The sequence below is a fragment of the Leucoraja erinacea genome, chromosome 10 (genome assembly GCF_028641065.1).
Source record: "Leucoraja erinacea ecotype New England chromosome 10, Leri_hhj_1, whole genome shotgun sequence".
Classification (NCBI taxonomy): Eukaryota; Metazoa; Chordata; class Chondrichthyes; order Rajiformes; family Rajidae; genus Leucoraja; species Leucoraja erinaceus.
This window is the reverse complement of record NC_073386.1, coordinates 18,732,811-18,746,068: the sequence shown is the minus strand read 5'-3', so window position 1 is coordinate 18,746,068 and position 13,258 is coordinate 18,732,811. Positions and strand designations below refer to the sequence as shown.

The 13,258-nt window shown below is 43.8% G+C and overlaps 2 protein-coding genes across 2 annotated transcripts in view; one reads left to right on the top strand and one right to left on the bottom strand.

The window, feature by feature from the left end:
- The window catches only part of urod (uroporphyrinogen decarboxylase), a 52,552-nt gene extending 45,148 nt beyond the window's left edge, over nt 1-7,404 (bottom strand). Inside the window, exon 1 of the mRNA XM_055641631.1 lies at nt 7,261-7,404. Coding sequence (XP_055497606.1) covers nt 7,261-7,283 — 23 coding nt within the window. The 5' untranslated portion in view covers nt 7,284-7,404. The remainder of the gene's footprint in view (nt 1-7,260) is intronic.
- Nucleotides 7,405-7,614: 210 nt separating this feature from the next.
- hectd3 (HECT domain containing 3) overlaps nt 7,615-13,258 on the top strand; it is a 45,279-nt gene continuing 39,635 nt past the window's right edge. The window contains 2 exon segments of the mRNA XM_055641630.1: nt 7,615-7,952; nt 12,379-12,702. Coding sequence (XP_055497605.1) covers nt 12,385-12,702 — 318 coding nt within the window. The 5' untranslated portion in view covers nt 7,615-7,952; nt 12,379-12,384.

Below are 13,258 nucleotides of genomic sequence, written 5' to 3'. Positions count from 1 at the left end.
TTCCCTTCCCGTCCATATAACTATCCAATTTATTTTTAAATGATAAAAACGAACCTGCCTCCACCACCTTCACTGGAAACTCATTCCACACAGCCACCACTCTCTGAGTAAAGAAGTTCCCCCTCATGTTACCCCTAAACTTCAGTCCCTTAATTCTCAAGTCATGTCCCCTTGTTTGAATCTTCCCTACTCTCAGTGGGAAAAGCTTTTCCACGTCAACTCTGTCTATCCCTCTCATCATTTTAAAAACCTCTATCAAGTCCCCCCTTAACCTTCTGCGCTCCAAAGAATAAAGCCCTAACTTGTTCAACCTTTCTCTGTAACTTAGTTGCTGAAACCCAGGCAACATTCTAGTAAATCTCCTCTGTACTCTCTCTATTTTGTTGACATCCTTCCTATAATTTTTATAATTAGGTTCAAGTTAGATTGCACGTTCTATCGGTTGTATACTTATGCATTGACTTTGCTTGTCTAGATCAACCAGAAGCTTATCTGCATCCTCCCGACAACCTACATTGCTACCCAGCTTAGTATCTTCAACAAACTCATCACACTTGGTTTGCTATCCTCAATATTAACAAAGATAGACACAATGTAAACCATTCTCTCGTTGAGTGAAGTGGCCTCAAAGAAATAACGGACAAATACAAATTACAAATATATTAAATGTTTGCAAGGTAACTTTCAAGCTAAAATGCTATTTGAATTATTTCTAAATCAATTTTTTCAACCTAGGAGGCAAATGACTGACAACCCGAGACCAAAATTAGTGTGAAAACGACCTTCAAATTGATTCCTCGATCATATTTCCTGGATTAAACTCAGAAATAAACTTTCCAGAGTTTAATAGAACAATAATCTTAAAAAAACATCTTCCTCCCCATCAAAAGACAATTTCTCAAGTGTCTCTATTCTTCAAACAATAACAGTTAAAACCAAAGGGATACATCGCACAGCACAGCGTAAAATGCACTGCTGTTATTTTATTTTTGAAAAAAAGTAGACACATAAATGTACTAACAATGAATGAACGGAAAAAAACAAATCTTTCAGCTGTAATTATCTTACTGGTCCCATCATAGTTTATTTTTTTATTAATTGTTTTTCTCTTGTAGTTTTTGGTTAATAGGAAAAGGCCACAAACTTTATCATGCTGCGCAGACATGGGCCCAACCCCACCAAAACAGGAGGGCGCATAATTAACTGCATTTGGAATCATGATTAAAATCCATAACCTAAAAACTGCCTATTGAAGTTAAGTAAGAATTAGAGTTCAACATACTTTGGACATTTATGCAAAATATATATGGACATTTTAAGGTTTCAAGTCAAGACAAACAATTTATACTTTATTCATGTGTTTCAATATAAAATAAAAAACATGCATTTAGAATGTGTCTTTCACTTCCTTTTCACATGCCTATTGAAATTTGCAGCCATGAACCACTTTAAGTGGAGACACTGTCTTAATGTAAAAACAAAACATTTAATTATTTATGCACAATGAGCTCTCATTAACAGTAATGTAGTAATGAATGGATAATCTGTTTTTTGATTGACAAATATTGGTCAGAAAATAACTAAATTCTGCAAAATACTCTTCTGGAGGGGCACCAACATCCTTGCAGGGAGGTTTGCTTGTGCTGCTTGTAAGATTTAAATTAGAATGCCAGGGGGGGGGGGGGACCAGAGCAACAGGTCAGTAAATAGAAGGGCTGATGAGAAATTAGAGGTTATGAGGAGCAAGTTTCAAATGAAGGACAGGCAGGGAGTGCTTTGTGAATACGAGGATCATGCAAGGCTGTGGTGTGTTTACTTCAAAGCAAGGAGTATTGTGGATAAAACTGATGAACCTAAAGCCTGGATCTGTGCCTGGAATTATGATTATGGCCTTTACAGAAATTTGGTTGCAAGAGGAACATGACTGGTAGCTCAACATGCCAGCGTTTTGATGTTTCAGACATGATGTAGAGGGATGCAAGAGGTACAGGAAATGCTTTACTAAACACGGATAATGCCACGGAGGCATTGTGGGTCGAATTTAAAAATAAGAAAGGAGCAATCACTCCAATAGGATTATATTAGAGGCCACCCAATGGCCAGTGGGAGACAGAGGATCAGATATGTAAGCAGAGAGATTACAGAAGGATAGAAGAACCACAGGGTTGTTGTAGTGGGTGAATTCATCAGACAAGGTGTTGAGTATAGAACTTGGGGATGTTATGTTACAGTTGTGCAAGACATTGCTGAAGCCACACCTAGTATTGTGTTCAGTTTTGATCACCCTAGGAAGGATGGTGTTAAGCTTGAAAGAGTGCAGAGAGATTTACAAGAATGGTACAAGCATGAGCTACAGAGAGAGGTTGGACAGGCTAGGACCCCGAGGGTAAGAGGATGATGATCATTTAGAGGTGTATGAGATCATGAGGGGAATAGATCGAATGAATGCACAATCTTTTATCCCAAGTAGAATAATAAAGAACCGGAAGACACAAGGTGAGATGGGAAAAATATAAATAGGAACCTGAAGGGTGGTGGGTATATGGAATGAGCTGCCAGAGGAGGTCGCTGACGTATGTGTAGGAAGGAACTGCGGATGCTGGTTTAAACTGAAGAAAGACACAAAATGCTGTAGTAACTCAGCAGGACAGGCAACATCTCCAGAGAGAAGGAATGGGTAACGTTTCAGGTCGAGACCCTTCTTCAGACTGTCAGCGAAGGGGGAGATATAGAGATAAGGAAGTGTACTGTGTGAGAACGAGTCATCAAAGGGAGTGAAGTCCAAGGAAAATGTATTATTAGCTAGGAGAAGGTAACATCAAAGCAAACAGAGATAAAATCAGGGACAATCAGATTGGTCGAAGGACTGGGAAGAGGGAGGGATGGAGAGAGAGGAAAGCAAGGGTTACTTGAAGTTAGTGGTCAATATTCACTCTGACAATGGAGGAGGCCCAGAACAGAAAGGTCAGTGTGGGAATGGGAGTTAAAGTGTTTAGCAACCGGGATATCAGGTAGGTTTAGGCAGACTGAGTAGAGGTGTTCAGTGAAATGATCGCCAAGCCTGTGCTTGGTCTCACTGATATATAGGAATCCACACCTGGAACAGCGGATACAGTAGATGAGTTTGGAGGAGGTGCAAGAGAGTCTCTGCTTCACCTGAAAAGACTGTTGGGGTCCATGGACAGAGTTGAGGGAGGAGGGAAGTTGAGGTAGGTACTATAACAACATCTAAAATATATTTGGGCAGGTACATCGATAGGAAATGTTTTGAGGAATGTGTGCCAAATGCAGGCAGCTGGGATAAGTGTATATGGGGCATCTTGGTGGGCATGGGCAAGTTCGGCTGAAGGGACTGTTTCCAAGCTATGTGACTGTATGACCTTTCTTCATAGATTGAGATGGTTGAAGTAAAATTAAAAGAGTGAAAACAATAGCATTAAAGTGAACTTTTGTCTGAAGAAGCATCCATTGCAACAAAGTGATCCTATCTATGAAAGTAGACAAGTGGTACAATGCTGATAGAAAATGAGGACACCATTTGTTACAGATAAAAAGCACGTTGCAAGCTGGTTTACTGCAATATCATTATTCTGGGAAGTGGTCTATGGAGATTAACAGGAAAGACACTCAACAATGGTGTACTTGAGTAGAACAGAGACCACATAGCTTCACCCAAAAGCTTGCTTTGGCTAAACTGCTGCTACTAATATCTACACGGCACCATTTCCTCAGGATAGTTAGTAAGTAATTATACATGTATTTGGCTTCTAAAGGTGGTAAATTGAATCAAAGCGTTAAATAAAATTAAATTGTTTTTGTATGCATGTTTGGATGTAGACACTAAAGTATAACCCAATCCCTAAACACATATGACATTGTATGACATTGAGGCACAAGGAACTGCAGATGTTAGAATCTTGCACAAAACACAACGTGCAGGGGTAACTCATCGGGTCAGGCAGCATCTGTGGAGGTACTGGATAGGCAATATTTTGGGCCTGGAACTTTCTTCAGACTCTGAAGTCTAGCCATTCCTTCTACTGATACTGCCTGACCTGATGCATCACTGCAGCACTTTGTATTGAAAATCATTATTGTTAACTTTGAGAATTTATTTCATGAAATGATCTGTTACTCTGTTGGGTTAATTCACTGGGAACTCTTCATTATAACAGCTTCACAGCACTAAAGGTTGAATAAATCAGCCATGAGACTTATATTCATATTCGAGCCTTTGAACGTAGCACCTTATAGGCAATATATCCTAAAAAGAAAGCTAAGCCGTAAAAGTATAAAAACAGGATGGCTGAAACTTTATAAACCATTGGCAAGACCTCAATTAGAGGATGGTCTGATTCTGGTCTATACATCTGAGGAAAGATGGGATACTCTCGGATGGTGCAGACAAGGTTTATTAGAATGATCCTAGAATTAAGGATTTCAGCTTCAGGGTTAGTTTGGAGAAGTTGGAATAGTGTTCTTAAAATCAGGGAAGAAGGGCAAGAACAGATGACACTGAAGGTTAATGCTGGTGAGGAAGATACAGGTTTAGATTGAGCAAAGAGAGTAAATAACTTCTTGTTGCAGGTGCCAGCCGGACCAAGGGCTAGAGGCTCGAAGGGCCGAATGGCCTACTCCTGCACCCATTTTCTATGTTTTCTATTCAGTTTTGGACACAAGATACAAGGGGAGGGGATGCATGGAAAACTGCCTTTTTGTAAAATGTGGGGTAATTCTAATCTGGAACAAATTGCTAGTAAGAATGATGGAAACAGAAATATCTAAAATATTATTTAAAAGTCTAGAGGAATAGGATCAACCAGATTGCTTTACCAAGTCCTAATATTGACACAAAAGATTGGCACAAAATATTGGAGTAACACAGTGGGACAGGCAACATTTCTGGATAGAATTAACGGGTAATGTTTTGGGTCGAGACCTTTCTTCAGACTGAGAGTCAGAGGAGAGAGAGACAGAGATATGGAAGTGTAAGAGTGAAAACGAGACATCACTGTACAGAGTTTGTATTTTCTCCCTGTGATGTTGTGGGTTTTCCCCAGGTGCTCCAGTTTCCTCCCACATTTCAACAACGTACAGGTTTTAAGGTTAATTTATTTCGGTAAAAGTTGTAAGGGACGAATATCAAGGAAAATGTAGCATAGATCCTTATTAGCTAGGGGAAGTTGACAACGAAGCATTTAAGGATAAAGTTTAATCAGGGGGACAGTCAGACTGGTTGGAGAACTAGGATGGGTGAAGGATGGAGAGGGAAAGCAAGGGTTACTTGAAGTTAGAGAAGTCAATATTCATACCGCTTGGTTGTGAGCTGCCCACACAAAATATTAGGTGTTGTTCCTTAAACATGTGTTGGGCCTCACTCTGAGTATGGACTCAGTGGGGTTGAATGACTCCCTGCCTATACCAATTCCATTGCAAGTTTATATTGAATTATAAAAATGGAATACAACTTTTTTTGCAGAATCATATTGATAAATATATGGTATAAACATTAATGAATAAATCTATGTAAATCTACTTCTCATGTTACTAATAACAGAGCAATTCTTAGCATAGAAAAAAATACACTGTGTTTGGAGTAACTCAGTGGGTCAGGCACCATCTCTGGAGAACATGGATAGGTTATATTTTGGTTTGGGACACTTTTTCAGATAGATGGGGGATTGGGTGGGATTAGAAAACTGGAAGACAGGAGAGGTAGGACAGTTTTAGTTTAGTTTAGAGATGCAGTGCGGAAACAGGCCCTTTGGCCCACCGAAGTCGGCACCGACTAGCGATTCCCATAAACTAGTACTATCCTACACACTAGGGACAATTTATAACTTTTACTGAAGCCAATTAACCTCAAAACCTGTACGTCGTTAAAATGTGGGAGGAAACCAGAACACCTGGGGAAAACCCACAAGATCACAGGGAGAAAATACAAATTCTGTACAATCAGCACGTAGTCAGGATTGAACCCAGATCGCTGCTGCTGTAATGAGCAACTCTACCGCTCTGCCACCATGCCGCCTAAAGCCTTGCCAGTAAGAAATTGATACAGGTGAGGGTTTTTTTTGCCAGGTATATAAAGGTCACAGATGAAAAGACAGAAGGTGAGACATAATGATTGAAGAGTTGCACATTGTCAAGCTAGGAGGAGGAATGTAGTTGGATGGGAAGGGGAGACATACGTGTGTCTAAAGGGGGAAGGGGGTGGGAGAGAGAGGAGACAGCTGTGCCATTGGGTATATAAAGGTCACAGATGAAAATCCGCACCCAGAACCGAAAATCTCAAGGGAGGACATGCTAGACATAATGATTGAAGAGTTTCCCACATTGTTAAAAACTAGAAAACGGAGGAATGTAATTTATTGGAGTGGGGTGACTGTGAGGGAGCTACATACTTTACAGTGATAGAAACTAAAAATTAAAGAGGGAGCTGAAGGTGGGAGAGACATTTGGGAGATTTAGTCCAAAATGTGCGTATGGGCTCTCGCTGAATTTCATCAAAAGTGGTATTGACTTACTTTTGTGAAATTCAGGCCCAGGACAATGGGCTCACTCTGGTATGGGTGGAGGCCCAGGACAGTTCTAGCATACTACCGCATTAAATCTGAAACACAATATAAAGTGCTGGAGGAACTCAGCGGGTCAGACAGTAACTGTGAAGGGGATGAACAGGCGACGTTTCGGGACGGGACCCTTCATCAGTTAAAAACAACGTTGCCTTTTGCTCAAGATTCCAGCAGCTGTAGTTCCTTGTGTCTCCATATGACAGCACAGAGTCTGGTTATACAACACCGACAACACAGTGATTATACAACATCGAGGCACCAATGCTTCACAGCTGCTGACAGCTAGGTTGTAAATAACCCCCCAGATATGATACACAGTGACTGTCATTGTGTTTGTAACTTCTCACAAGTTGGAAACTTGCTATTAAAAGACAGTGGCGGGACTTTTAAGTTTATCACGGTCTAATCAAGGGATTTATTTTGAAGTGTCCAGCAAATCGCCACCTTTGCATTAAAATAAGAACACGTTGCTGCGGACTGTGTCTATCGGGGGTGCAGGCGAGGGCTTCCAGTATCTGTGGATCTCAACGAGCCGCGGAGTTTATTCCAGCCGGCTTTTAATTGAAACTACGTATACTGGCGCTCCGGGGAGCTGCCCCGCTGAAGTTACCCGCTGCAAACTCGCACATCTGTTGATCGATCCTACTTTCTCGGGCAGCTGTTTCCCGTCCAAAGTTAGACTTACCTGAAGAAGTCGCCGTGCTCCATGTCTGTGGGCTCCTCCTCCAGCCGCTCCTCTTCTGCACGATCGTTGGTTGACAGTTGGCTGGCTGGCTCGCCCCCGGCACGTGACTGGATGCGACAGCTTTATCTTCAACCTCCGGTACGTGTCGGTATATCACCTTCTCTCCCCCGGCACGTGACTGAGTGCGACAGCTCCCTCTCCCCCCCCGGCACGTGACGGGTTATCGCCTCTCCCCCGGCACGTTACCACACCCGTCCAATCGGCTTTCGTGAGACAGCGGCCCCGCCCCCTGCATCCCCCCACGTGACCGGGGCCGCCCAGAGCTCCGCTGTGTGATCTTTGAGCCAGTTGGATCACGTGATCGCCGGACGCATCGCGGAAGGACCCTTGAAGCCAGAGGCAGGCGGCGGTTTGCGGCGCCGCCTGAGAGCAGGAAGAACCGGAGTGGCAAGTCGTCAGTTGAACCATTCTACAATCCGTTGAACAACGTCTGCTTTGATCTGTCGTTTTCACACCTTACCCGTCCATAACTCTAGTCTCCCTCTCCCCCGACTCTCAGTCTATAGAAGGTTCTCGACCCGAATCGTCACCCATTCCTTCTTTCCAGAGATGCTTCCTGACCCGTTGAGTTATTCCAGCATTTTGTAACTATCTTCGGTATAAACCAACATCTGCATTTCCTTCCTACACAAGTAAGTGGCAGGGTTGATGTAAACACGGCCTAGGGAGGTGCAAATGTCGGTAGAAGTCGCGACTGTCTTGGTATTCTATAAAACGGTAGAGTGCTGGTCATCACTTTTGTTTTGTAGAAATGGCCAGGGGATGACTTTGATTATTTTGGAGCCTCAGCTTATGGCAATTAACGCGCAGGTTAAAATCGGGCACACACTACTGGAGTAATTCAGCGGGCATTGCATCCCAGATCAGGAATGTAAATATTGTCAATCTCGAGCCCTCGATGCAATATCCTGGTAAATCTTATTTGCACCCTTTCCAGCTTAACTACAGCACAATCTTTCCTATTACAGGATGACCAAAACTGAACACAATACTCTAAATGTGGTCTCACCAATGTTTTGCACAACTGTAACATAACATCCCAATGTCAATACTCAGTGCTCTGACTGATGAAGGCCAATAAGCCAAATGCCTTCTTGACCACTCTATCTACCTTTGATGTCACTTTCAAGGAACTGTACCTGCGCTCCTAGATCCCTCTACTCTACAACACTCCCCAAAACCCTGCCAGTCACTGTGAAGGCCCTGGTTTGACTTCCCAAAATGCAACACCTTGCTCATGTTGATATTAAACTCATTAATCATTCCTCTGCCCAACTAACCAAATAAATAAATAAATAAATAACCAAGATCATGTTGCAATTTGTGATAACCATCTTTGCTATCTAAAATGCTACCTATTGTGTCATCTGCAAACTTACTGCTTCTATGTTCTATGTTTTGTACATTCTTGTCCAAATTATTGATATAAACCACAAACAGCAATGGGCCTAGCACCAATCCCTGAGGCACACCACTAGTTACAGGCCTCCAGTCTGAAAAACCTTGCTTCCTTTCATGATGAAGTGCTTTGAGAGGCTGACCATGGTGCAAATCAACTCCTACCTCAACAAAAACATGGACCCACTGCAGTTCGCTTAACGCCACAACAGATCAACGGTGGATGAGATCTCACTGGCTCTCCACTCCGCTCTGGACCATTTGGCCAACAAAAACTCATATGTAAGGCTGTTATTCATTGACTACAGCTCAGCATTTAATACCGTCATCTCCTCCAAGCTGATTACCAAGCTCTCAGATCTGGGTCTCTGCACATCCCTCTGCAATTGGATCCTCGACTTCCTCATTCACAGACCACAGTCCGTCTGTATTGGTGGAAATGTGTCATCCTAGATAACAATCAGCACGGGAGCACCTCAAGGCTGCGTGCTCTGCCCCCTGCTGTACTCACTATACTCATGACTGCGTAGCCGGACATAGTGCGAACTCCATCATCAAGTTCGCCGACGACACCACTGTTGTTGGACGTATCACTGATGGGGACGAGTCAAAGTATAGAAGTGAGATTGACCGATTGACCAAATGGTGCCAGCACAATAACCTGGCTCTCAACACCAGCAAAACCAAGGAACTGATTGTGGACTTTGGAAGGGGTGGGACAGGGACCCACAGTCCCGTTTATATCAACGGGTCGATGGTGGAAAGGGTCAAGAACATCAAATTCCTGAGCGTGCATATTTCCAAAGATCTCTCCTGGTCCCAGAACACTGATGCAATCATAAAGAAAGCTCATCAGCGCCTCTACTTCCTGAGAAGATTATGGAGAGTCGGTAGGTCAAGGAGGACTCTCTCAAACATCTACAGGTGCACAGTAGAGAGCATGCTGACCGGTTGCATCATGGCTTGGTACGGGAACCTGAGCGTCCAGGAATGGAAAAGGCTGCAAAAAGTTGTAAACACTGTCCAGTCCATCATCGGCTCTGACCTCCCTACCATCGAGGGGATCTATCGCAGGCGCTGCCTCAAAAAGGCTGCCAGCATCATCAAGGACCCACACCATCCTGGCCACACACTCATCTCTCTGCTGCCATCAGGTAGAAGGTACAGGAGCCTGTAATCTGCAACAACCAGGTTCAGGAACAGCTGCTTCCCCACAGCCATCAGACTATTAAACACAACTTCAAACAAACTATGAACTATTGCAGCCTATCTGTTTATTTATGTGTGTGTGTATACATATTCTATGGTATATGGTCACACTGATCCGATCTGTATTTATGCCTAAAATGTTCTGTTGTACTGCAGCAAGCAAGAATGTCATTGCCCTGTCTGGGACACGTGACAATAAACTCTCTTGACTTGACAAAGCTAATTCTCTATCCTGTGGCCTGCTCTCCCTGGATCCCATGTTATCTAAACTTCCAGAGCAACGTACCATGCAGAACCTTATCAAATTATCGCTGAAGTCTAAGTTGACATAGTGCCCTCATCAATATTCATAGTTTTTTGTCCAACTTTAGATCTTTTTTTTTAAATGGCTATTCTCTGCTTTGGGTGGTTCTGTTCTGATAGGGGTTGACTCCTTGATAGTTCTTCAGTCATTACTGTTGCACTATCTAGTTTGTGTGTTTGTCAGGAAAATCTATTCTGTAGTCATCCATTCCATGTTTCTTCCTTATTTATTTTTGAAATTGAACCAGACTGTTGACATTTTAGTTGTCACGTTTGGCCTTACAAGAGTGAGGCACATGGGTGCAGCAGTAGAGATGCTACCTTGTAGCGCCAGAGACCCAGGTTCGATCCTTACTGCAATAAGCGAGTTCGATATTCCGAAAAATGGAAGGAATCATGGGATTTGTCAAAGGTCACTCACTATAAAGAAAAAGCTAACGAAGTGCTGACTGTATAAACTGTATAAATTCTTATCTTTATTCATGATTTATGTGTAAAAAATATATTTAATCTGAGGAACATGGATGCCAAGTAGCAGGAGAGCTAGGTGTAACAGCAAGGTAGATGGGGCAAATGCGAGTGGGAGACGGGGGGCGGGGGGGGGAGAGACATTCTCGGCAGCTGCACGCACACAGACCCGCACCTCATCCGCAGCCAGGATCGAACCCGGGTCCCCGACGCCGCAAGTGCTGCCAAACCGCTGCTGGACCGTCCGCCCCCCAGGAGTGTCCCATCCCTGCGCAGGGGGCAGCCAGAGACGTCCGGACCGACGAGACACCGACCTGGAGCAGAGCCCCCCCAGACCCACAGCCAATCAACATCCCCGGAGCGACGGGACATCGGCCCAGAGGAGCGGCGGCCCACAGCCAGTCCGGAGAAGCGCCAACTCCAGCTCAACTGCACCTGCCCTACCGGGCCAACTGACAGCCCCGGACCCAACCGACCCCCGACCTCAAGAGCGGCAGCCGATGGTCCCCGACCCGCAGGGGCCTTCCCCCCCCCCCCCCCCCCCCCCCCCCCCCCCCCCCCCCCCTGGGCAGCAGCCGATGACCGGGCGCTCGGCCCCCCGGGCACCGAGGAGGCCAACCGACAGCCACTGGACAAGACAAGAGGCGCAGCCGATGGTCCCCGACCCGCAGGGGCCTTCCCCCCCCCCCCCCCCCCCCCCCCCCCCCCACCTTGCGCCGGCTGCAAATCCGAGGCTGCCATTGCCCCGCCAGCCCAGGGCCCAGACAGGGGACGAGACACCCGGGAGGGGAGGGGGACGACCCAGCAGCAGCAGCAACTCAGCAGCGTCGGAGACCAGACCTCGACCACGGACGAAACACAGGTCTGCACCCATGCAGATTCACAGCTACCGAGAATGTTTATAGGGAGTGACCATACTTTTTAAACAGACTAAAAAAAAATTTAAATTGAAAAACAGACAGACTGTAGGCAGAGGCTGCCATCATGCGGCGCCCCTAGTGGTAGTGGCATTATTAAAATCCCCTGTTCACCTTTGGAAGCTAGTCCTTTTGATTGTCTGCCCTATTGCATCCTTGTGTCAGTTCATGTTGGATAATCCTGAGTGAAGTATTTCAGACTCTTTTGCTATAATATGAATGCATCATTGTGTAATCCATAGTAAAGAGTGTTTTGCAACATCGTCATATAGTGAGGCATTGATGTAAACTATTGATGCATAACTATTGAACCTTTTCTGATTTCTCCACCCCTACCTTTTCTCGTCTACACTAGCTCTTTTGGGATAGTTTATTTTGAAGTATTTGCTGCTTGTTAGCCGTTTGATTTATTTGTAATTTGTCAGCCATCTTCAGCAGACCTTTGAAGTTATATACATTTTCAGTGCGTCCTCTTATTTTGTCAGTATTTGTTTTCCATTTCTGCAGCTGACCTATTTGCAATAAACATTCTGCATTTGGCTATGAACCAAGGGTAGGCTCCTTATCCTCACTTCTTGTATACCTATTAATTTGGTAAGACAGGGAATGGTAGGGGAGGAAAATTAATTGAACTCAGAAGTTGCTAAGCGTTAGTACTCAACGCTGCCTTTCCTATTCTTCATGCAATTGAAACAGAACTTGGATGAATAATGTTCACATTAATAATGATAAATCAACAATCTGAGTGTCTTGTTCATTTTAGACGGCGATGAATCCTGAAAATCCGCATTACATTTTGGGAAGGATCAGATTTCTCATTGAATGCATTGATTGCTTCAGGAACAGCAAACCTTTGCCAGAAGCTCTGTGTTACGTCCCCAGAGAAGTCTTGTACAAATTTTGGAAAGATTCCACCATTTCCAGTACATCACTTGGGAGATCCCAGTACTTTGTTACAGTCTGGCAGTTAGCCTCCCAGTCTCAACGCAAAAAACTCTTTGATATTGAGTTAAAGAGAGGAACATGCATCAAAGCCACAGGCGAGGAATACTGCAACAGCCATGGTCTCTGGGTGAAGCTGGATCAGGTGAATCTTCTGACAGTTGTTTTCTGGTTTTTACTGATGATTTAACTGTTCTTAAATGTTTTTATTGTTTTTTTTCAACTGTTTAAATTGGTGCTGGGGAGGTTACCAGAATAATGCCTGGATTTGAGGGTATTAGCCACAGGGAGAGGTTGGGTAGACTTGGATAGTTTTTTCTTGAATGGCAGAGGTTGATGGGAGACCTGATGTGAGTATATAAAATTACGAGATGTATTTATGTATATAAGCGTATAATATCTATACACTTATTATATAGATATATGTGTGTGTGTGTATATATATATGTGTGTGTATGTGTGTGTATGTGTGTGTGTGTATATATATATATGTATGTGTGTGTGTGTGTATATATATATGTGTGTGTGTGTATATATGTGTGTGTGTGTGTATATGATGGATAGATATAATATACTGGTCAGCAGGATGGATAATCAAATACTATAGGGCATGACTTTAAGGTGAGTGGCACAAAGTTTAAATTAGATGAACGGGGCCAGACTTTTACGTAGAAGGTAGCGAACACATGGAACGCATTGGT